We start from the raw sequence: 20,573 nt of genomic DNA, 5'->3' as shown, positions 1-20,573 counted from the left end.
CTGGCAAGTCACTATAGTGAGAGAGGTCTGGCAAGTCACTATAGTGAGAGGTCTGGCAAGTCACTATAGTGAGAGGTCTGGCGAGTCACTATAGTAAGAGGTCTGACAAGTCACTATAGTAAGAGGTCTGACAAGTCACTATAGTGAGAGGTCTGACAAGTCACTATAGTAAGAGGTCTGACAAGTCACTATAGTAAGAGGTCTGACAAGTCACTATAGTAAGAGGTCTGACAAGTCTCTATGATGAGAGGTCTGGCAAGTCTCTATGATGAGAGGTCTGACAAGTCACTATAGTGAGAGAGGTCTGGCATTAGTCTATAGATCAAGACTCAGTGAGGATAGATGATGCCCTGCTATGGTCTATAGGGTGTTAGGGTTTATAAGGGTTAGGCTTCTTTGGGTAAAGAAATAGGATTTGAGTTAAGAGGGTTTTCTCCTTTCTCCCCCTCGCCTCTCTTCTTTTGTTTAGGCTAGCTAAAGAGGGATTAGCCCAGGGAGATTACAGCAGACTCTGCTAAGAAATCGTGTTAGAGGAAACGCTTATTTACTAACCAGCTAGTCGCTCTGGAGATAGTCTTCCCCCATTCTCCTCCCCACTCTCTCCTCYTCTCCTTCTTAGACCTCCTCATCCTGTTCTCTTCTTCATAGTTAAAGAAAGTCATTTTCTATCTAATCCTCTCATCCTCTCTTTGTCTTAGTCAGGGGCTAGACAGATATTCCACATAATATATCCCACAGTACATATACTACAGTATACAGTATACACAATAGAAACCCGCTCAGGGACTGCGGTTGAAAATTAGCCGGCTGGCTAAAACCGTCAATTTTACTGAAACGTTGATATATGTGCACTGTCCCTGTACAAATAAAAATCAACTCAAACTCAAAACGTTGATGTACCGTACAGTACAATGCATTCAGAGCGATTACATCTAACTATACAATGAGACAAGGGTAGGAACCAAGTTCAAACAAGGCAGGGAACCCAGTGAAGCAAAGCAGGGAACCCATCCAGTGAAGCAAGACATGGACATGGAACCAGATGTCCAGGGATGACCAAAGACATCTAGACCCATCTGAATTGAGGCAGGGAATCCAGATGTCCAGGGATGACCAAAGACATCATTGGATGAATCCAGATCACTGGTGGTCAGCCGAGTGCCATGTTTCTACAAGACCACTCAATCAGCAGTATTGATTTCCCTGTCTAGGCAGTCTATTAGTTGTTCAAACCTACATAGAGGCCATGTCAACATGGCAGCTACGTGTTGATGTGAGTGGGTGGGAAGGGAGGACAGAGGACAAGTACATGAGAGATCACACAGGAGGAGGGAATACATTTGAGAGTGATTTGTGTACTTGTTTGATCGTTTACTGCATTGTTAGGCGCTAGAAAACATACGCATTTTGCTGCACCTGCTAAACTGTGTACACGACCAATAAACTTTGATTTGATTTGTGTGCACATTGTGTAATTTTGTAGTTTGTGTGTGGTTTTGTTAGTTTGCGTGGGGTTCGTAAAGCAGTGTGTGTGTGTGTGTGTGTGTGTGTGTGTGTTTGTGTGTGTGTGTGTGTGTGTGTGTGTGTGTGTGTGTGTGTGTGTGTGTGTGTGTGTGTGTGTGTGTGGTGTGTGTGTGTGTGTGGGTGTGGGTGGTGTGTGTGTGTGTGTGTGTGTGTGTGTGTGTGTGTGTAAGCGGGTGAATAATTGAAGGTGTCTGCGGTGTGTGTGTGTGTTCTCTTTAACCCCAAACCACAGACAAGACAGCTCTCAATAATTCAGGGTAAGAAGATATGATTACAAAGCAGCTGGTAGCCAGGCCCCTCGGTGACCCTTGAACAGTGAACACTCCCACTCTCTAACCTCACATGCAGTCAAATTAAATWAAATGTTATTGGTATATGCACCAAATATAACAGGTGTAGACTATACCTTGAAACGCTTACTTACRAGCCCATTCCCAACAATGCAGAGTTAAAAAGTAGGAAATATATTTGCTAAATAAAAATGTTAACACAATAAAAACAATAACGAGGCTATATACAAAGAGTACCAGTACTGAGTCACTGTGAAGGGGTACAAGGTAGTTGAGGTAATACAGTATCATATAGGTAGGGGTAAAAGTAACTTGGCAGTCAGGATATATAATTAACAGAGTAGCAACAGCTTATGTGAAGAGTGTGGAAGTGTGTCTATGTGTGAGTGTGTGTATGGTGTCAATATGCATGTGTGTGTGTAGAGTCTAGTGAGTGTGCATATATCCATCAATCAATCAAATGTATTTATAAAGCCCTTTTTACATCAGCCGATGTCACAAAGTGCTATACAGAAACCCAGCCTAAAACAGCAAGCAATGCAGATGTAGAAGCACGGTGGCTAGGAATAACTCCATAGAAAGACAGGAACCTAGGAAGAAACCTATAGAGGAACCAGGCTCTGAGGGGTGGCCAGTCCTCTTCTGGCTGTGCCGGTTTGAGATTTTAACAGTACATGGCCAAGATGTTTAAATGTTCATAGATGACCAGCATGGTCAAAAAATAATAATGATCACAGTGGTTGTAGAGGGTGCAGCAGGTAAGCACCTCAGGAGTAAATGTCAGTTGGCTTTTCATAGCTGAGCATTCAGAGTTAGAGACAGCAGGTGTGGTAGAGAGAGAGAGAGTCAAAAATAGCAGGTCCGGGACAAGGTAGCACATCTGGTGAACAGGTCAGGGTTCCATAGCCGCAGGCAGAACAGTTGAAACTGGAGCAGCAGCACGAACAGGTGGACTGGGGACAGCAAGGAGTCATCAGGCCAGGTAGTCCTGAGGCCTGGTCCCAGGGGGGAAGTGTTCAGTCCCAGGGTCCTTAGCTTAGTGATGAGCTTGGAGGGCACTATGGTGTTGAACGCTGAACTGTAGTCAATAAACAGCATTCTCACGAAGATATTCCTTTTGTCCAGGTAGGAAAGGGCAGTGTAGAGTGCAATAGAGATTGTGTCATCTGTGGATTTGTTGGGGAGGTATGCAAATTGGAGTGGGTCTAGGGTTTCTGGGATGATGGTGTTGATGTGAGCCATGACCAGCCTTTCAAAGCATTTCATGGCAACAGATGTGTGTGCTAYGGGTCGGTAGTCATTTAGACAGGTTACCTTGGTGTTCTTAGACACAGGGACTATTGTGGTGTGCTTGAAACATGTAGGTAGTACAGACTGGGTCAGAGAGAGGTTGAAAATGTCAGTGAAGACACTTGGCCGCTGGTCAGCGCATGCTCTGAGAATGCGTCCTGGTTATCCGTCTATGAATGTTAACCTATTTAAAGGTCTCAGTCACCTCGGCCGCGGAGAGTGTGATCATACAGCCGTCTGGGAAAGCTGGTACTCTAACGAATGGTTCAGTCTTGCTTACCTCGCGTCACTGGGCAGCTCCCGGCTGGGTTTTCCTTTGTAATCTGTGATAGTTTGCAAGTCCTGCTACATCCGACGAGTATCAGAGCCAGTGTAGTAGGATTCGATCTTAGTCCTGTATTGCCGCTTTGCCTGKTTGATGATTCGTCGGAGGGCGTAGCGGGATTTCCTTTCTTTTTTTTATTTCACCTTTATTTAACCAGGTAGGCCAGTTGAGAACAAGTTCTCATTTACAACTGTGACTTGGCCAAGATAAAGCAAAGCAGTGCGACAAAAATAACAACACAGATTTACACATTGGATAAACAAACGTACAGTCAATAACACAATAGAAAAATGTGTATACAGTGTGTGCAAATGAAGTAAGGAGGTAAGGCAATAAATAGGCCAATAGTGGCAAAGTAATTACAATTTATGAATTTACACTGGAGTGATATATGTGCAGATGAGGATGTGCAAGTAGAAATATTGGTGTGGAAAATAGCAGAAAAACAAAAACAAATATGGGGATGAGGTAGGTAGTTGGTTGGATGGGCTATTTACAGATGGGCTGTTTACAGCTGCAGCGATCGGTAAGCTGCTCTGACAGCTGACGCTTAAAGTTAGTGAGGGAGATAAGTCTCCAACTTCAGTGATTTTGCAATTCATTCCAGTCATTGGCAGCAGAGAACTGGAAGGAAAGGCAGTCAAAGGAGGTGTTGGCTTTGGGGATGACCAGTGAAATATACCTGCTGGAGCTCGTGCTACGGGTGGGTGTTGCTATGGTGACCAGTGAGGTGAGATAAGGCAGAGCTTTACCTAGCAAAGACTTATAGATGATCTGGAGCCAGTGGGTTTGGCGACGAATATGTAGCGAGGACCAGCCAACGAGAGCATATAGATCGCAGTGGTGGGTAGTATATGTGGCTTTGGTGACAAAACGGATGGCACTGTGATAGACTGCATTCAATTTGCTGAGTAGAGTGTTGGAGGCTATTTTGTAAATGACATTGCCGAAGTCAAGGATAGGTAGGATAGTCAGTTTTACGAGGGTATGTTTGGCAGCATGAGTGAAGGAGGCTTTGTTGCGAAATAGGAAGCCGATTCTAGATTTATCTTTGGATTGGAAATGCTTAATATGAGTCTGTGAGGAGAGTTTACAGTATAGCCAGACACCTAGGTATTTATAGTTGTCCACATATTCTAAGTCAGAACCGTCCAGAGTAGTGATGCTAGGCGGCCGGGAGGGTGCAGGCAGCGATCGATTGAAGAGCATGCATTTCGTTTTACTAGCATTTAAGCGCAGTTGAAGGCCAGGGAAGGAGTGTTGTATGGCGTTGAAGCTCGCTTGATGGTTTGTTAACACAGTGTCCAAAGAAGAGCCAGATGTATACCGAATGGTGTCGTCTGCGTAGAGGTGGATCAAATAATCCCCCGCAGCAAGAGCGACATCATTGATATATACAGAGAAAAGAGTCGGCCCGAGAATTGAACCCTGTGGCACCCCCATAGAGACTGCCAGTGGTCCGGACAACAGACCCTCCAATTGACACACTGAACTCTATCTGAGAAGTAGTTGGTGAACCAGGCGAGGCAGTCATTAGGGAAAACCAAGGCTGTTGAGTCTGCCAATAAGAATGCGGTGATTGAGAGTCGAAAGCCTTGGCCAGGTCGATGAAGACGGCTGCACAGTACTGTCTTTTATCGATGGCGGTTATGATATTGTTTAGRACCTTGAGCGTAGCTGAGGTGCACCCGTGACCAGCTCGGAAAACCAGATTGCATAGCGGAGAAGGTACGGTGGGATTCGAAATGGTCGGTGATGTATTTGTTCACTTGGCTTTCGAAGACTTTAGAAAGGCAGGGCAGGATGGATATAGGTCTGTAACAGTTTGGGTCTAGAGTGTCTGCCCCTTTGAAGAGGGGGATGACTGCGGCCGCTTTCCAATCTTTAGGAATCTCAGGCGATACGAAAGAGAGGTTGAACAGACTARTAATAGGGGTTGCAATTGCGGCGGATAATTTTAGGAAGAGAAGGTCCAGATTGTATAGCCCACCCGATTTGTAGAGATCCAGATTTTGCAGCTCTTTTAGAACATCAGCTGTCTGTATTTGGGAGAAAGAGAAATGGGGAAGGCTTGGGCGAGTAGCAGAGGGGAGGGCAGTGCTGTTGTCCGGGGTAGGGGTAGCCAGGTGGAAAGCATGGCCAGCTGTAGAGAAATGCTTCTTGAAATTCTCGATTATCGTGGATTTATCAGTGGTGACAGTGTTTCCTAGTCTCAATGCAGTGGGCAGCTGGGAGGAGGTACTCTTATTCTCCATGGACTTTACATTGTCCCAAAACGTTTTGGAATTAGTTCTGCAGGATGCAAACTTCTGTTTGAAAAAGCTAGCCTTTGCTTTCCTAATTGACTGTGTGTATTCCCTGAAAGTTGCATATCACGGGGACTATTCGATGCTAGTGCAGTAAGCCACAGGGTGTTTTTGTGCTGGTCAAGGGCAGTCAAGTCTGGAGTGAGCCAAGGGCTATATCTGTTCTTAGTTCTACATTTTTTGAAAGGGGCATGCTTATTTAAGATGGTGAGGAAAGCACTTTTAAAGAACAACCAGGCATCCTCTACTGACGGGATGAAGTCAATATCCTTCCAGGATACCCGGGCCAGGTCGATTAGAAAGTACTGCTCGCAAAAGTGTTTTAGGGAGCGCTTGACAGTGATGAGGGGTGGTCGTTTGACCGCGGACCCATAACGGACGCAGGCAATGAGGCAGTGATCGCTGAGATCCTGGTTCAAAACATCAGAGGTGTATTTAGAGGGCAAGTCGGTCAGGATAATATCTATGAGGGTGCCATGTTTACGGATTTGTGTTTGTACCTGGTAGGTTCCTTGATCATTTGTGTGAGATTGAGGGCATCTAGCTTAGATTGTAGGACGGCCGGGGTGTTAAGCATATTCCAATTTAGGTCACCTAACAGTACGAACTCTGGTCACCCAGCAGTCCGATATGCTCAGGGCTGATATCGCGCTGTGCAGACTGGCAGGTATTATCCGGGCTATCCGGGCTAAAGCGGCTGGTGTCAGAGCTAAAGGTAAAGACCGCTAGCAGTGGCTAACAATGACTAAATATCTAGTAGCTGATTAGCTGGCTAGCTGCTGATGGAAGTTCCAGTTATAAGGTCTAAAAAATAGCAGATCCGTACCACATTGGGTGAGACGGGTTGCAAGAAGGTATATTTAATTCAAAAAATTGAAAAAAGAGATTGAAATATATTGAAATGTATAGGAAAAAAATGAAAAAGACTGAATATTTACATGGGACAAAAACAAACATGTCTTACTGCTGCGCCATCTTGGAATTGGTAGTCCTTTTTGGTAGTCCTGTTTGAGTTTTTGCTTGTAAGCAGAGTTATGGTCAGATTTGCCAAATGAAGGGCGAGTGAGAGCTGTGTCTCTGTGTCTCTGTGTCTCTGTGTCTCTGTGTCTCTGTGTCTCTGTGTCTCTGTGTCTCTGTGTCTCTGTGTGTGGAGTAAAGGTGATCTAGAGTTATTTTCCTCTGATTGTGACATGCTGGTAAAAATGAGGTAAAACAGATTTCAGTTTCCCTGCATTAAAATCACCTGCCACTAGGAGCGCCGCCCCTGGATGAGCATCTTYYTGTTTGCTTATGGCCGTATACAGCTCATTGAGTGCTGTCTTTGTGCCAGCATTGGTTTGTGGTGGTAAATAGACAGCTACAAAAAATACAGATGGAAACGCTTGGTGAATAGTATGGTCTGCAGCTTATCATGAGGTATTCTAACTCAGGCGAGCAGAACCTCGAGACTTCCTTAATATTAGAGATTGTACTCCAGCTGTTATTAATAAAGATACACACATCTTATGTTATCGTACTCTGCTGTTCTGTCCTGCTGTTGCATAGAAAAAACAGCTGGATGTACACTGAGTGTACAGAACATTAGGAACACCTTTCCATGACAGACTGACCAGGTGAATCCAGGTGAAAGCTATGATTGCTTATTAATGTCAACTATTAAATCCACTTCAATCAGTGTAGATGAAGGGGAGGATTTTAAGCCTTGAAACAATTGAGACATGGATTGTGTATGTATGTATGCTTTGAACGGGGTATGGTAGTAGGTGCCAGGCGCACCTGTTTGAGTGTGTCGTGAACTGCAGCGCTTCTGGGTTTTTCACGCTCAACAGTTTCCCATGTGTATCAAGAATGGTCCACCACTCAAAGGACATCCAGCCCACAACTTTGGGAAGCATGGGAGTCAACATGGGCCAGCATCCCTGTGGAACGCTTTTGGCACCTTGTAGAGTCCTTGCCCYGACGAATTGAGGCTGTTCTGAGGGCAAAAGGGGGTGCACCTCAATATTAGGAAGGTGTTCATAATATTTTGTACACTAGGTGTACAGTGCATGTGAGAAAGTATTCAGACCCCTTGAATTTACAGACTTATTCTAAAATGGAGTAAATCGTTTTTTCCCTCATCAATCTACACATAATACCCCATAATGRAAAAACAGGTTGTTAGCAATGTTGCAAATCTATAAAAAAAAATTGAATGGAAACATCACATGTACATAAGTATTCAGACCCTTTACTCAGTACTTTGTTGAAGCACCTTTGGCAGCGGTTATAGCCTCAAGTATTCTTGGGTATAATGCTACAAGCTTGGCATGGCACACCTGTATTTGGGGAGTTTCTCCCAGTCCGGGCTCTGGCTGGGCCACACAAGGACATTCAGAGACTTGTCGAGAAGCCTGCGTTGTCTTGGCTGTGTGCTTAGGGTCGTTGTCCTGTTGTAAGGTGAACCTTCGCCCCAGTCTGAGATCCTAAGCGCTCTGGAGCAGATTTTCATCAAGGATATCTCTGTACTTTGTTCTGCTCATCTTTCCCCCGATCCTGACTAGTCTTCCAGTCCCTGAAGCTGAAAAACATCCCTACAGCATGATGCTGCCACCATGCTTCACAGTGGGGATGGTGCCAGACGTGACACTTGGCATTCAGGCCAAAGAGTTCAATCTTGGTTTCATCAGACCAGAGAATCTTCTTCTCATGGTTCGAGAGTTGTTTAGGAGCCTTTTGGAAAACTCCAAGCAGGCTGTCATGTGCCTTTTACTGAGGAGTAGCTTCCGTCTGGCCACTTAGTGGAGTGCTGCAGAGATGGTTGTTTTTCTGAAAGGTTCTCCCATCTCCACCTCCCTTACCAAGGCCCTTCTCCCCCAATTATTCAGTTTAGCCGGGCGGCCAGCTCTAGGAAGAGTCTTGGTGGTTCCAAACTTCTTCCGTTTAAGAAGGATGGAGGCTACATTGTTCTTTGGGACCTTCAATGCTGCAGACATATTTTGGTACCCTTCCCCAGATCTGTGCCTCGAGACAATCCTATCTCTGAGCTCTACGGATAATTCCTTCGACATCATGGCTTGGTTTTTGCTCTTACATGCACGGTCAACTGTGGGACCTTATATAGACAGGTGTGTGACTTTCCAAATCATGTCCAATCAATTGAATTTGCCACCAGTGGACTCCAATCAAGTTGTAGAAACATGTCAAGGATGATCAATGGAAACAGGATGCACCTGAGCTCAATTTCGAGTTTCATAGCAAAGGGTCTGAATACTTATGTAAATAAGGTATTTCTGTTTTTTATTTGTAATAAATTTGCAAGACTTTCTAAAAAAACGTTTTTGCTTTGTCATTATGGGCTATTGTGTGTAGATTGATGAGGATTTTTTTATTTAATCAATTTCAGAATAAGGCTGTAACATAACACAATGTGGAAAAGGGAAGGGGTCTGACTACTTTCTGAATGCACTGTATAAACTGTTATCCATGTCCTTGTTCAGCCATGACTCCAAGAAGCACAGTATATTACAGTATTTTACAGTATATTACAGTATATTACAGTCCCTTTGATAAGATAATCTTGAAAGGAGCTCGTCCAGTTTGTTCTCCAGTGATTGCACATTCGCCAATAGAGCCGGTTTATTCACTGGCAGCTGTAATCTCATCAGGGCACCGGCCTCTATAGCACTGTCTCCTCCTTCTTCCAGTGTCGGGGATTTGGACCTTGTCTGGGATAATCAATATGTCTTTCACCGCCGACTCTTCGAAGTAGAAGACCTCATCCAAATTTAGGTTAGTGATMGCTGTTCTGATGTCCAGGAGCTCTTTTCGATCATAGGAAACGATGGCAGAAACATGATGTCAAAAAAAGTTACGTTCGGCTCAAAAAAATATACAATGAAGCACAATTGGTCAGGAGCCCGTAAAATGGCCGCTTTCCATAAAATTCTTTATAAAACAGTCTGTGTGTGTCCTGTTGTTTACACCTAGTCTGTAGCTCATTCACTGAATGTCTTATTGTATGTTGTTTTTTCCTGTTTATGGCCTTTTTATGTGTGTGTGCTCTGTCGGTGTGTGCTCTGTGGTGCATTTGAGGTCTGTCTCTGGCCGATGAGTGCCTCGCAGTCTCTATCCATGCAGTCTCTATCGACTTACTTTGTTTGTGTGAGAAATAGAGAGAGAAAGAGAGAGAGAGAGACAGAGAGGTAGAAAGAGAGATTGAGTGAGATCTGTCCCTCTTGGCTGGGTTGTGACACTCCTCTGCCACCAGAGCTCTAATAGGGATGGACCAGTCAGCTCACTCAGTGCAGCTAATGCAGCCCACTGCCCCAGGCCATTGACTAGGCCAGGGCACAGCACAACACACACACACACCATGTGGCCGTCTCGCTCCCTCTCTCTAAATCAAAACAAGGAGGAGGGGGCAATGGCCAGTGACTGTGGGATGTTTTTACTTACTGAGATTTGTTCCATCCTACAGCTATTGCAAATGTATGTACAGTTTCCATTTAATGCGTGTGTGTGTGTGTGTGTGTGTGTGTGTGTGTGTGTGTGTGTGTGTGTGTGTGTGTGGTGTGTGTGGTGTTGTGTGTGTGGTGTGTGGTGTGTGTGTGTGTTGTGGGAGCGGGCAGGTAGCCTAGCGGGAAGAGCGTTGGCTAGTAGCGAAGGATGGTTTGATCCCCGAGCTGACTAGGTAAAAAACCTCTGTCGATGTGCCCTTGAGCAAGGCGACTTAACCCTAATTGCTCCTATATGTGGCTCTGGATAAGGAGCGTCTGCTAAATTAGTTAAAATGTAAAGTGTTGTCAAACTGTTTGTTGCTCATGTGCGCGTGCGTGTGTGTGTGTGTGTGTGTGTGTGTGTGTGTGTGTGTGTGGTGTGTGTGTGTGTGTGTGTGTGTGTGTGTGTGTGTGTGTGTGTTGTGTTGGTGTGTGTGTGTGTGTGTGTGTTAGTGTGTGTGTGTGCGTGGGCATTTGGCTTTTTGTGTGTGCTCTCTCCAGGGACTCATATTAGCACTGCCCTCCCAGATGTTACCAGGCACTTGAAACACACATCATGAATTATGTAGCCCTGTTTCTACATCTCTCCCTCTGATATTTATAGCTCTGCTTTATATATCTATCCTCTTTGTCTGTTACTAGGTGTTTATAAGGTCCCTGTAGTCTTTGAAGGGGTGTCCTATAGCCATTTTGTCTGTATCTATAGTTGTCTGCAAGGACACTGTGACCCTCGATTATTTTTCTGTACAGTAATTTTCCTATGCCCCTGATTAGGTATTTATACAGTATTTATGTAGGATCTTAATTTGATCACCCTGCTGCATGAGAACATTTTAAACTTGAAGTATATTTGARGTTTAAAAAGGCTTCGGAAGTTTGTAATTTCCACTTTTTTCAGACTTAATTTTCCCTCAATAAATATTTATCAACCCTTAATTTATTATAATCAACATAATAATTCACATTTCTTGTTGCTGCAGGATTATTTTCCTGCTTTAGAAAACTGACTCAAATTAAGATCCTACATCTGTAAGGATGTCCTTGGCCTATAGTTTCTACAGTATAGATATAGTGGTTTATGGGGATGTTGTGTCCTTTTTTATTTATTTAACCTTTATTTAACTAGGCAAGTTATAATGTTTTCCTGTACAATGGCCTATCAGTCTCTGTGTGGGGTCGCTGACCCCTCCCCCCTGTGTTAACTGTTTAAAGTCACACTGGGTAAATTGGGACAGAGCAGCCAGTGGAGCAGAAGAGACGTGTTCCCAATGTAGTGGAAACATCTGGACTGTACCCTCTCCCTCTGTCTTGTCCCCGTCTATCTATCTCCCTCCGTCTCTCCTCCTCCCCCTCCCTCTGTCTTGTCCCCATCTATCTATCTCCCTCCGTCTCCCCTCCTCCCCCTCTCTACGTCTCCTCCTCCACATATAGACTGTTACCCCCTCTATCCCCCCATCCTCATCCTCCTCATTGCTCATTGTAAATGTTAGTAGAGTTAAAGAATAGAGTCTGGGGGGTTGTCTGGAGGTCATAGTTTCATCAACAAACAGAACAGAGGAGAGGAGAGGAGAGGAGAGAAGGAGGAAGAGCAGGAAGGATGATTGAGGGATGAGGTAAGCGGTCAGGATTAGTTAGGGGAGAGGGCTGTAGTTAGAACGAGACGGTGAAGCGTAGCTTTTTAATGAAAATATGACAAAGCTCATGTCTTTCTCTCTCTTTCCAACCCCCAGCCCTTACTGCCCACCATAGATCGGGAGAGGGAGAAAGAGGGAGAGAGATTCAGATATTCCTCACTCATTCTGTAGATATGACTGATAGTGAAGGTTTCTGCGTTAATTCTGACATGACTGAACTGTGTGGTCATGCTAACAAAGAGCCTTTTGTGTGCTAGATGGAAAGGGGCGGGGCTAACACAGCAGGATTAGTTATAACACATCAGTGGTGCCAATAAAGCTGCTTTGAATGTGAATTGAGAGGAGTGAAGAGGGCACCATTGATAAATTGTGCATTAGTGGAGGGGGGTGGGGGGTGGGAGGTGTATATATTTAATTGGCTGACACCTGCTACTACTTCAGCCTTTTAATGCACCAGGAGAAAGGGGGGAGGGAGTGTTGTGGGGTCTAGTTTTGAATTCAGACACAGCACCTATTCTATTCCATTCATGGGTTAGTATAGCTTTGTGGATGTGTTAACAATACGATTGGAGCACACTACAATGTGGCTGAGCTGTTATCTACTCCAGCCTTGGCTCAGCTCTCTTCCCCTAGTCTCTTCCCAGTCACCTTTATCTATGATTCACTCTTTATTGATTCACTCTCTATTGTGCTGATTCTCTGTCCATGGTGCTGATTCAGTAGGTTGATTCACTTTCTATTGGAGTAATTCTCTGTCCATGGTGCTGATTCAATAGGTTGATTCACTTTCTATTGGAGTAATTCTCTGTCCATGGTGCTGATTCAGTAGGTTGATTCACTTTCTATTGGAGTGATTCTCTGTCTGTGATTCACTCTTTATTGGAATGATTCACTGTCCGTGGTGCTGATTCAGTCAGTTGAGTCACTCTTTACTATAGTAATCACTCTGTTCTCTGTTTTCATTGTGCTGATTCCCTGCAGATGGTGCTGATATAATTGCAGTGCAGTTTTTTTATTTTTTTATTTTTTATAGCTAGGGCCAGTGTTTTCCTATTCTATTTTAAACCTGCCGAGGCTCATGCCTGTGTTTGTGTGTGTGCATGTGTGTGTGTGTTTGAGTATGTGTAGGTGTGAGCGTATTTCTGTATGCGAGCATGTTCCAGCACTACAGACAGAATGTCTCCTGAATCCACTCAGTTTCTTCTTTCTTTCTTCTCTCGGTGACAGTCCCTCCTCTTTCATCCATTGTTTATCCCCCTCTCTCTTACCACCTTCTCCCACCCTCTTCCCTTCCCTCCAACTCTTTCTCTGTTGAATAGGGGAGGCAGGGGAAGACAGATATCTAATGTCAAACTATGAATATCCTCTCTAAGACACTTCCACATCTATGGAACTTTAAATCATCCCTTCCTTTTTGAGATTTTGAGTACCACACTCGCTCTAATTATTTACAAATACAAAGATGCCTGAACTTTGACCCACTAGTGTGTGTGTGTGCGTGCACTCGTGTGTGTTTTGGTGCCTCTCTGTCTGTATGCCTACACTGAAGTAGGGGAGGGGCGGGCGAGTTAGCAAGCGACTGCACCCCAAACATCGTCACAGAAGCACCCGCAGGATGGCAAGCAGCCCCTAGCAACAGGGAGAGAGGGAAGAAAGCGCGAGAGCGGGAGGGAGGGGGGAAAGACGCAGAACATCAATAAATAATGGCCCCAGTGAGGAGGTGGAAATATGGGCCTCGTTAGCTGTGTGCGCTGCCTTCATTTGCATGTGAGGAAACGAGGCTGCTACTGACTCAAACACACTTTCACACAGTCACATACACTGGCTCCAGACCCACGCCCTACCCTACTGCTGACGTTACAACCACACACTGTCTCTCTCTCTCTCTCTTCTGTTTCTCTGTGTGTATATCTCTATCTCTGTTCTCTCTCTCTCTTCAACCTTTCTCTCTTCTCTCTCTCTCTCTCTCTCTCTCTCTCTCTCTCTCTCTCTCTCTCTCTCTCTCTCTCTCAACCTCTCTCTCTCTTCAACCTCTCTCTCTATCTCTCTGTCTCTCTCTCTCTCTCAACCTCTCTCTCTCTCTCTTGGTTCTGTGTGTGTATATCTCTATCTCTCTGTTCTCTCTCTATCTCAACCTCTCTATCTCTCTGTCTCTCTGTCTCTCTCCTCCTCTCTCTACCTCTCTCTCTCTGGTTCTCTGTGCGTATATCTCTCTCTGTGTCTCTCTTCTCTCTTTCTCTCTCTCTCTCTGGTTCTCTGTGCGTATATCTCTCTCTCTGTCTCTCTCTCTCTCTTTCTCTCTGGTTCTCTGTGTGTATCTCTCTCTCTCTCTCTCTCTCTCTCTCTCTCTCTCTCTCTCTCAATTCATTCAATTCAATGTAAGGGCTTTATTGGCATGCAGAAACATATGTTAACATTGCCAAAGCAAGTGAACTAGATAATAAACAAAAGTGAAATAAACAATCAAAATTAACAGTAAACATTACACTCACAAAAGTTCCAAAATAATAAAGACATTACAGACAGAACAAAAGGGAAAATAAATAAAAATAAATATGGGTTGTATTTACAACCCATGTTTGTTCTTCACTGGTTGCCCTTTTCTTTAGGCAACAGGTCACACATCTTGTTGCTGTGATGGCACACTGTGGTATTTCACCCAATAGATATGGGAGTTTATCAAAATTGGATTTGTTTTCAAATTCTTTGTGGATCTGTGTAATCTGAGGGAAATATGTGTCTCTAATATGGTCATACATTTGGCAGGAGGTTAGGATGTGCAGCTCAGTTTCCACCTAATTTTATGGGCAGTGGGCACATAGCCTGTCTTCTCTTGAGAGCCAGGTCTGCCTACAGCGGCCTTTCTCAATAGCAAGGCTATGCTCACTGAGTCTGTACATATTCAAAGCGTTCCTTAAATTTGGGTCAGTCACAGCAGTCAGGTATTCTGCCACTGTGTACTCTCAGGGCCAAATAGCATTCTAGTTTGCTCAGTTTTTTGTTAATTATTTCCAATGTGTCAAGTAATTATCTTTTTGTTTTCTCATATCTTGGTTGGGTCTAATTGTGTTGCTGTCCTTGGTCTCTGTGGGGTCTGTTTGTGTTTTTGAACAGAGCCCCAGGAACAGCTTGCTTAGAGGAATCTTCTCCAGGTTCATCTCTCTGTAGGCGATGGCTTTGTTATGGAAGGTTTGGGAATCGCTTCCTTTTAGGTGGTTGTAGAATTGAACAGCTCTTTTCTGGATTTTGATAATTAGCGGGTATCAGCTTAATTCTGCTCTGTATGCATTATTTGGTGTTTTACGTTGTACACGGAGGATAGTTTTGCAGAATTCTGCATGCAGAGCCTCAATTTGGTGTTTGTCCCATTTAGTGAATTCTTGGTTGGTGAGCGGACCCCTGACCTCACAACCATAAAGGGCAATGGGCTCTATAACTGATTCAAGTAGTTTTTGCCAGATGCTAATGTATGTCTGTGGTATGTCAAATTTTATGTTCCTTTTGATGGCATAGAAGGCCCTTCTTGCCTTGTCTCTCAGCTCATTCACAGCTTTGTGGTAGTTACCTGTGGCGCTGATGTTTAGGTCGAGGTAGGTATAGTTTTTTGTGTGCKCTAGGGCAACGGTGTCTAGATGGAATATGTATTTGTGGTCTTGGCAACTGGACCTTTTTGGAACACCATTATTTTTGTCTTATTGAGATTTACTGTCAGGGCCCAGGTCTGAAAGAATCTGTGCAGAAGATCTAGGTGCTGCTGTAGGCCCTCCTTGGTTGGGGACAGAAGCACCAGATCATCAGCAAACAGTAGACATTTGACTTCAGATTCTAGTAGGGTGATGCCGGGTGGTGCAGACTGTTCTAGTGCCCTCGCCAATTCATTGATATATATGTTAAAATATAAGCTGGATCCCTGTCTCAACCCACGGTCCTGTGGAAAGAAATGTGTGTGTTGTTTGCCAATTTTAACTGCACACTTTGTTTGTGTACATGGATTTTATAATGTTGTATGTTTTTCCCCTAACACCACTTTCCATCAATTTGTATAGCAGACTCTCATGCCAAATTGAGTCAAAAGCTTTTTTGAAATCAACAAAGCATGAGAAGACTTTGTTTTGGTTTGTTTGTTTGTCAATTATGGGTGAATAAGGGTGAATACGTGGTCTGTCGTACGGTAATTTGGTAAAAGCCAATTTGACATTTGCTCAGTACATTGTTTTCACTAAGGACATGTACAAATCTGCTGTTAATGATAATGCAGAAGATTTTCCCAAGGTTGCTGTTGAGGCATATCCCACGGTGTAAGGAACGACGCTGCAGAAGAGAAGCAGGTAGTTTACAGTTCATTTGGAACGGACATGCAACAGGATAGGAACAGCGTCAGCACTGGGAAACACAAAGACAGATGACAAGCAATGCAGCAGCGGGGAACAGAGCTGGGGAACTGGCAAATATAGGGGAGGTAATAAATAGGTGATTGAGTCCAGGTGAGTCCAATATCGCTGACGCGCGTGACGAGGGTAGGCAGGTGAGAGTAATGATGGTGGCAGGAGTGCGTAATGAAGGGCAGCCTGGCACCGAGTGCCAGGGGGGAAGAGCGGGAGCAGGCGTGACACACAGTAGTTATTGGGGTCAAATTTGTCTCCACTTTTGTGGATTGGGGTGATCAGATTCTAAGATTTGTATTTGATCATTTATATGCTTTTGCTGTTTGTTCTTTGTTATAGAGCCAAAAAGATTGGAGAAGTGGTTTATCCATACATCTCCGTTTTGGATAGATAACTCTTTGTGTTGTTGTTTGTTTAGAGTTTTCCTATTTTCCCAGAAGTGGTTAGATTCAATGGATTCTTCAATTACATTGAGCTGATTTCTGACGTGCTGTTCCTTCTTTTTCTGTAGTGTATTTCTGTATTGTTTTAGTGATTCACCGTAGTGAAGGTGTAGTCTCAGGTTTTCTGGGTCTCTATGTTTTTGGTTGGATATCTCTCTCTCAGTTGCTTCCCCCATATCTTTCCCCCTCTCTCTCCATCCTTATTTTAGTTGTTCTCCCTCTCCTCTCTCCCCTCATACAACCCTCCCAGATTCTGCCTGCTACCCAACAGAATGTCTATAGGTTTTGTAGTGTGTTCCAGGCTGACTTGAAAGCAGTGTGATTTTGACAGGGAAGCCCACCAGTAGGCCTTCCTGTCCTGTGTTTGACAACAAGCCCCAAGCTCAGCAGTCTAACCCACATAATTACAGTATTCATTGACATACACACACACAGACACGCACATACACATAGAGACATAGAGAGGTGCCCACGCTTTTTTGTTATTCCGTCTCACACACATACTGTATGAACACGCACACTCACTTTTCTCCTCCTGCTCTTCCTTCTTCTGCTCCACCCTTCTTGCCTTTAATCTTTCACACCCTGCTTGGTCTCTGCTAACCTAGTGTGTCCTTGACTGACAAGCCCAACAGAGAGCAACAGGCCGGTGAGTAGCAGGGTAGCAGAGTAACATGTAAGCAGGGTAGCAGCGTAACAGGGTAGCAGGGTAGCAGCGTAACAGGGTAGCAGAGTAACAGGGTAGCAGAGCAGCAGGGTAACAGTGTAACAGGGTAGCAGGGTAACAGGGTAGATGGGTAGCAGGGTAGAAGAGTAACAGGGTAGAAGAGCAACAGGGTAGAAGAGTAACAGGGTAGCAGAGCAGCAGGGTAGAAGAGTAACAGGGTAGAAGAGCAGCAGGGTAGAAGAGTAACAGGGTAGAAGGGTAACATGGTAGCAGGGTAGCAGAGTAACAGGGTAGCAGGGTAGTTGGGTGGCAGGGTAGCAGCATAACAGGGTAGCAGGGTAACAGGGTAGATGGGTAGCAGGGTAGAAGGGTAACAGGGTAGAAGCGTAACAGGGTAGCAGAGCAGCAGGGTAGCAGAGGGAATGTGGTGAACTAGCTCTTTATCTAGTGCATCACATCACATTGGCATCTCACTTTATACAGTCAAGTCAGCATGAATAGAATTTTGGGGAGTACAGTGATTTAGTAATTAATATTTTACTCTGTCTGCCACTCTGCTTAACAACAGACAGAAAGGGAGACGAGGGACGGAGAGAGAGAGAGAGAGAGTGAGGGGGAGAGAGGAAGAGAGAGAGGAAGGAAAGAGAGAGTGTGTAAGGGGGAAAATGATTGTGAGGGCTAAGAAGGATAGATCGAGAGAGATGATTAAAGAGAGAAATTGAATAAACAAGAGAAACAATTAAGATGGGTGGATAGTGGAGGAGATCATGTGATTAAAATGGCTCCTGTTCTGGAGGTGTCTACACGGCATCTGTTTGTGACAGATCTCTCTTTCCCTAGTTCTATCCCCCTCTCTCTCTCCCTCCCCCTCTCTCTCTCTCCCTCTCTGTCTACATGTCAGTGTGTTGTGACAGCGTGGCGGTTGGTGTTATGGGGGTTGAAATCTTAAAGTGCACATTATCCTGTAAGGCTTAATTCAGGGGTGCAAACAAGGGCTGACTGTGAAATTACAGCCTGCAATGCGACTGTACCCCTACCCTCAACACACACACAGTCTGTCAGCCTGCACAGTCTCCCTCTCTCCCTCTCTCCTCTCTCCCCTCTCCCCTCTCCGCCTTCTCTCCCTATCTCTCTTTCTCCAGCTCTCCCTCTTTCCCCTCTCTCCTCTCTCCTCTCTCCCTTTCTCTCCCTCTCTCCCTCCTCTCACTCCTCTCTCTCTCTCTCCCACCTCTCCCTTTCTCCCCTCTCTCCTCTCTCCACTCTCCCTCACTCCCTCTTCTCCACTCTCCCTCGCTCTCATTCTCACCCTCTCTACCTCGCTCCCTCTCTCCTCTCTCTCTCTCCCTCTCTCTCCTCTCCTCCTCTCTCTCTCTCTCCTCTCTCCTCTCTCTCTCTCTCTCTCGCTCTCCCTCTCCCTCTCTCCTATCTCCCTCTCTCTCTCTCCCTCTCTCTCACTCCTCCTCTCTCCCTCTCTCCCTTCTCTCTCTCCCTCTCTCTGTCGCTCCTATCTCTCTCTCCTCTCTCCCTTTCTTCCCTCTCTCCTCTCCCTCTCACTCCTCTCTCTCTCCCACTCTCTCCCTCTCTCTCCCTTTCTCTCCTCTCTCTCCTCTCTCCACTCTCCTCACTCCTCTCCACTCTCCTCGCTCTCATTCTCACCCTCTCTACCTCGTTCCTCGCTCCTCTCTCCTCTCTCCCTCTTTCCCTCTCTCTCCTCACTCATCCCTCCCTCTCTCCTCTCTCTCTCTCCCTCTCTCTCGCTCTCATCTCCCTCTCTCCCTCTCTCCTCTCTTCCTCTCTCCCTCTCTCACTCTCTCCCTCTCTTCTCTCTCCCCCTGCTCTCTCCACTCTCCCTCTCTCTCCCCACTTTTTCCTCTCTCCCCTCTCTCCTTTTCTGTCTCCTCTCTCTCCTCTCTCCCTTTATCCTTTCTCTCCTCTCTCCCTCTCTCTTTTCTCTTCAGGACGGCGGCCCTCATCTCTCCCTCTCTCCTCTCTCACTCTCTCACTCTCTCTCCTTCTACCCCTCTCTCCTCTCTCCCTCTCTCCCTCTCTCCCCTTCTACCACTTCAATAAGTGGGCAGGGCCTGTAAGATTGGCACAGGCTGAAAATAGGGCACAGTCTGGCAGGGTACATCACACACTGACCCACTTACCAGACCTGGGCTCATCTTGTTGTGTTCTATAACCACCACAACAATGATAACATTACTGGAGTAGAGATGGTGATAAAGACTGTACTGTATGTGATGAGTGTTTGACCATTTTTGACTCACCAAAGTGTTTCACAATGTGATTGTATTGCATGTTTGATAGGGAGTTCAGCGTGTTTCCTCTTGGTGCTGACAGGATGCTTGCCAAACCAACATGTTTGTCTTCTCAGCATCAAAAAAAAAAAATCAATGGTCTTATTTATGGTCTTATTTTGYACAGTTTTATTTTGTATGAATGTCGGTGAATGTACCACTTGATTTTTGTTGGTTTGTTGATGGTTGCCAAGGATCTGTATAGCAGTCACTCTGCGCTGACTGAGTTGTATGTTGAGGATGTTTAGTTATTTTGAGGCTTTGTTAAATAGTTCTATCTCTGTCTTTCTCTCTCTCTCTCTAACAGCTAACAGGTTTTTCCTGACATCCTTTGGTGCTCTGTACATCTCAGATGTCCAGAAGGAGGATGCCCTCTCTACCTACCGCTGCATCACCAAGCACAAATACAGCGGAGAGACACGCCAGAGCAATGGAGCCAGGCTGTCTGTCATGGGTGAGTAGGACTGTGTGTAAAGTATGTCAGTGTCTGTATTTCTCTGAGTACCAGTATACAGTGTTCTGTGTGTGTAATATACAGTATGTCTGTGAATATGAATGAATAGTATGTGAGTTATTAATAAACATCCCACACCCTTCCCCAGTCCAAAGTGTAAGCTGTCTCCCCCCTCTCCTCCAGACCCCACAGAGTCGTCTCCCTCTATCCTGGACAGTTTCCAGGCGGGGGAGGTGCGGGCGGGTCTGAGTGTGGAGCTTCCCTGCATTGCAGCAGGGTACCCCAGCCCCACAGTGCGCTGGCTGAAGGACGGCCGCCCACTGCCTTCCGATGCCCACTGGACGCGGCGCCTCACAGGTCTGACCATCAGTGACCTCAGGCAGGAGGACAGCGGTAGCTACGCCTGTGAGGTCACCAACAGCTTCGGCTCCAAGGAGGTGTCCGGAGCACTTTATGTCATAGGTAAGGAGATGAGGA

General features: G+C 45.3%; 1 protein-coding gene across 1 annotated transcript in view; it reads left to right on the top strand.

Annotated features, from left to right (window-relative positions):
• The window catches only part of LOC139022902 (cell adhesion molecule DSCAML1-like), a 53,696-nt gene that overhangs the window by 27,679 nt on the left and 5,444 nt on the right, over window positions 1–20,573 (top strand). The window contains exons 5-6 of the mRNA XM_070434520.1: window positions 19,950–20,096; window positions 20,280–20,558. Of these exons, the coding sequence (XP_070290621.1) occupies window positions 19,950–20,096; window positions 20,280–20,558 (426 nt within the window). The remainder of the gene's footprint in view (window positions 1–19,949; window positions 20,097–20,279; window positions 20,559–20,573) is intronic.

Source organism: Salvelinus sp. IW2-2015, linkage group LG23 (assembly GCF_002910315.2).
Source record: "Salvelinus sp. IW2-2015 linkage group LG23, ASM291031v2, whole genome shotgun sequence".
NCBI lineage: Eukaryota > Metazoa > Chordata > Actinopteri > Salmoniformes > Salmonidae > Salvelinus > Salvelinus sp. IW2-2015.
The sequence above is the reverse complement of the archived record's forward strand: the minus strand, read 5'-3'. Positions and strand labels throughout refer to the sequence as shown.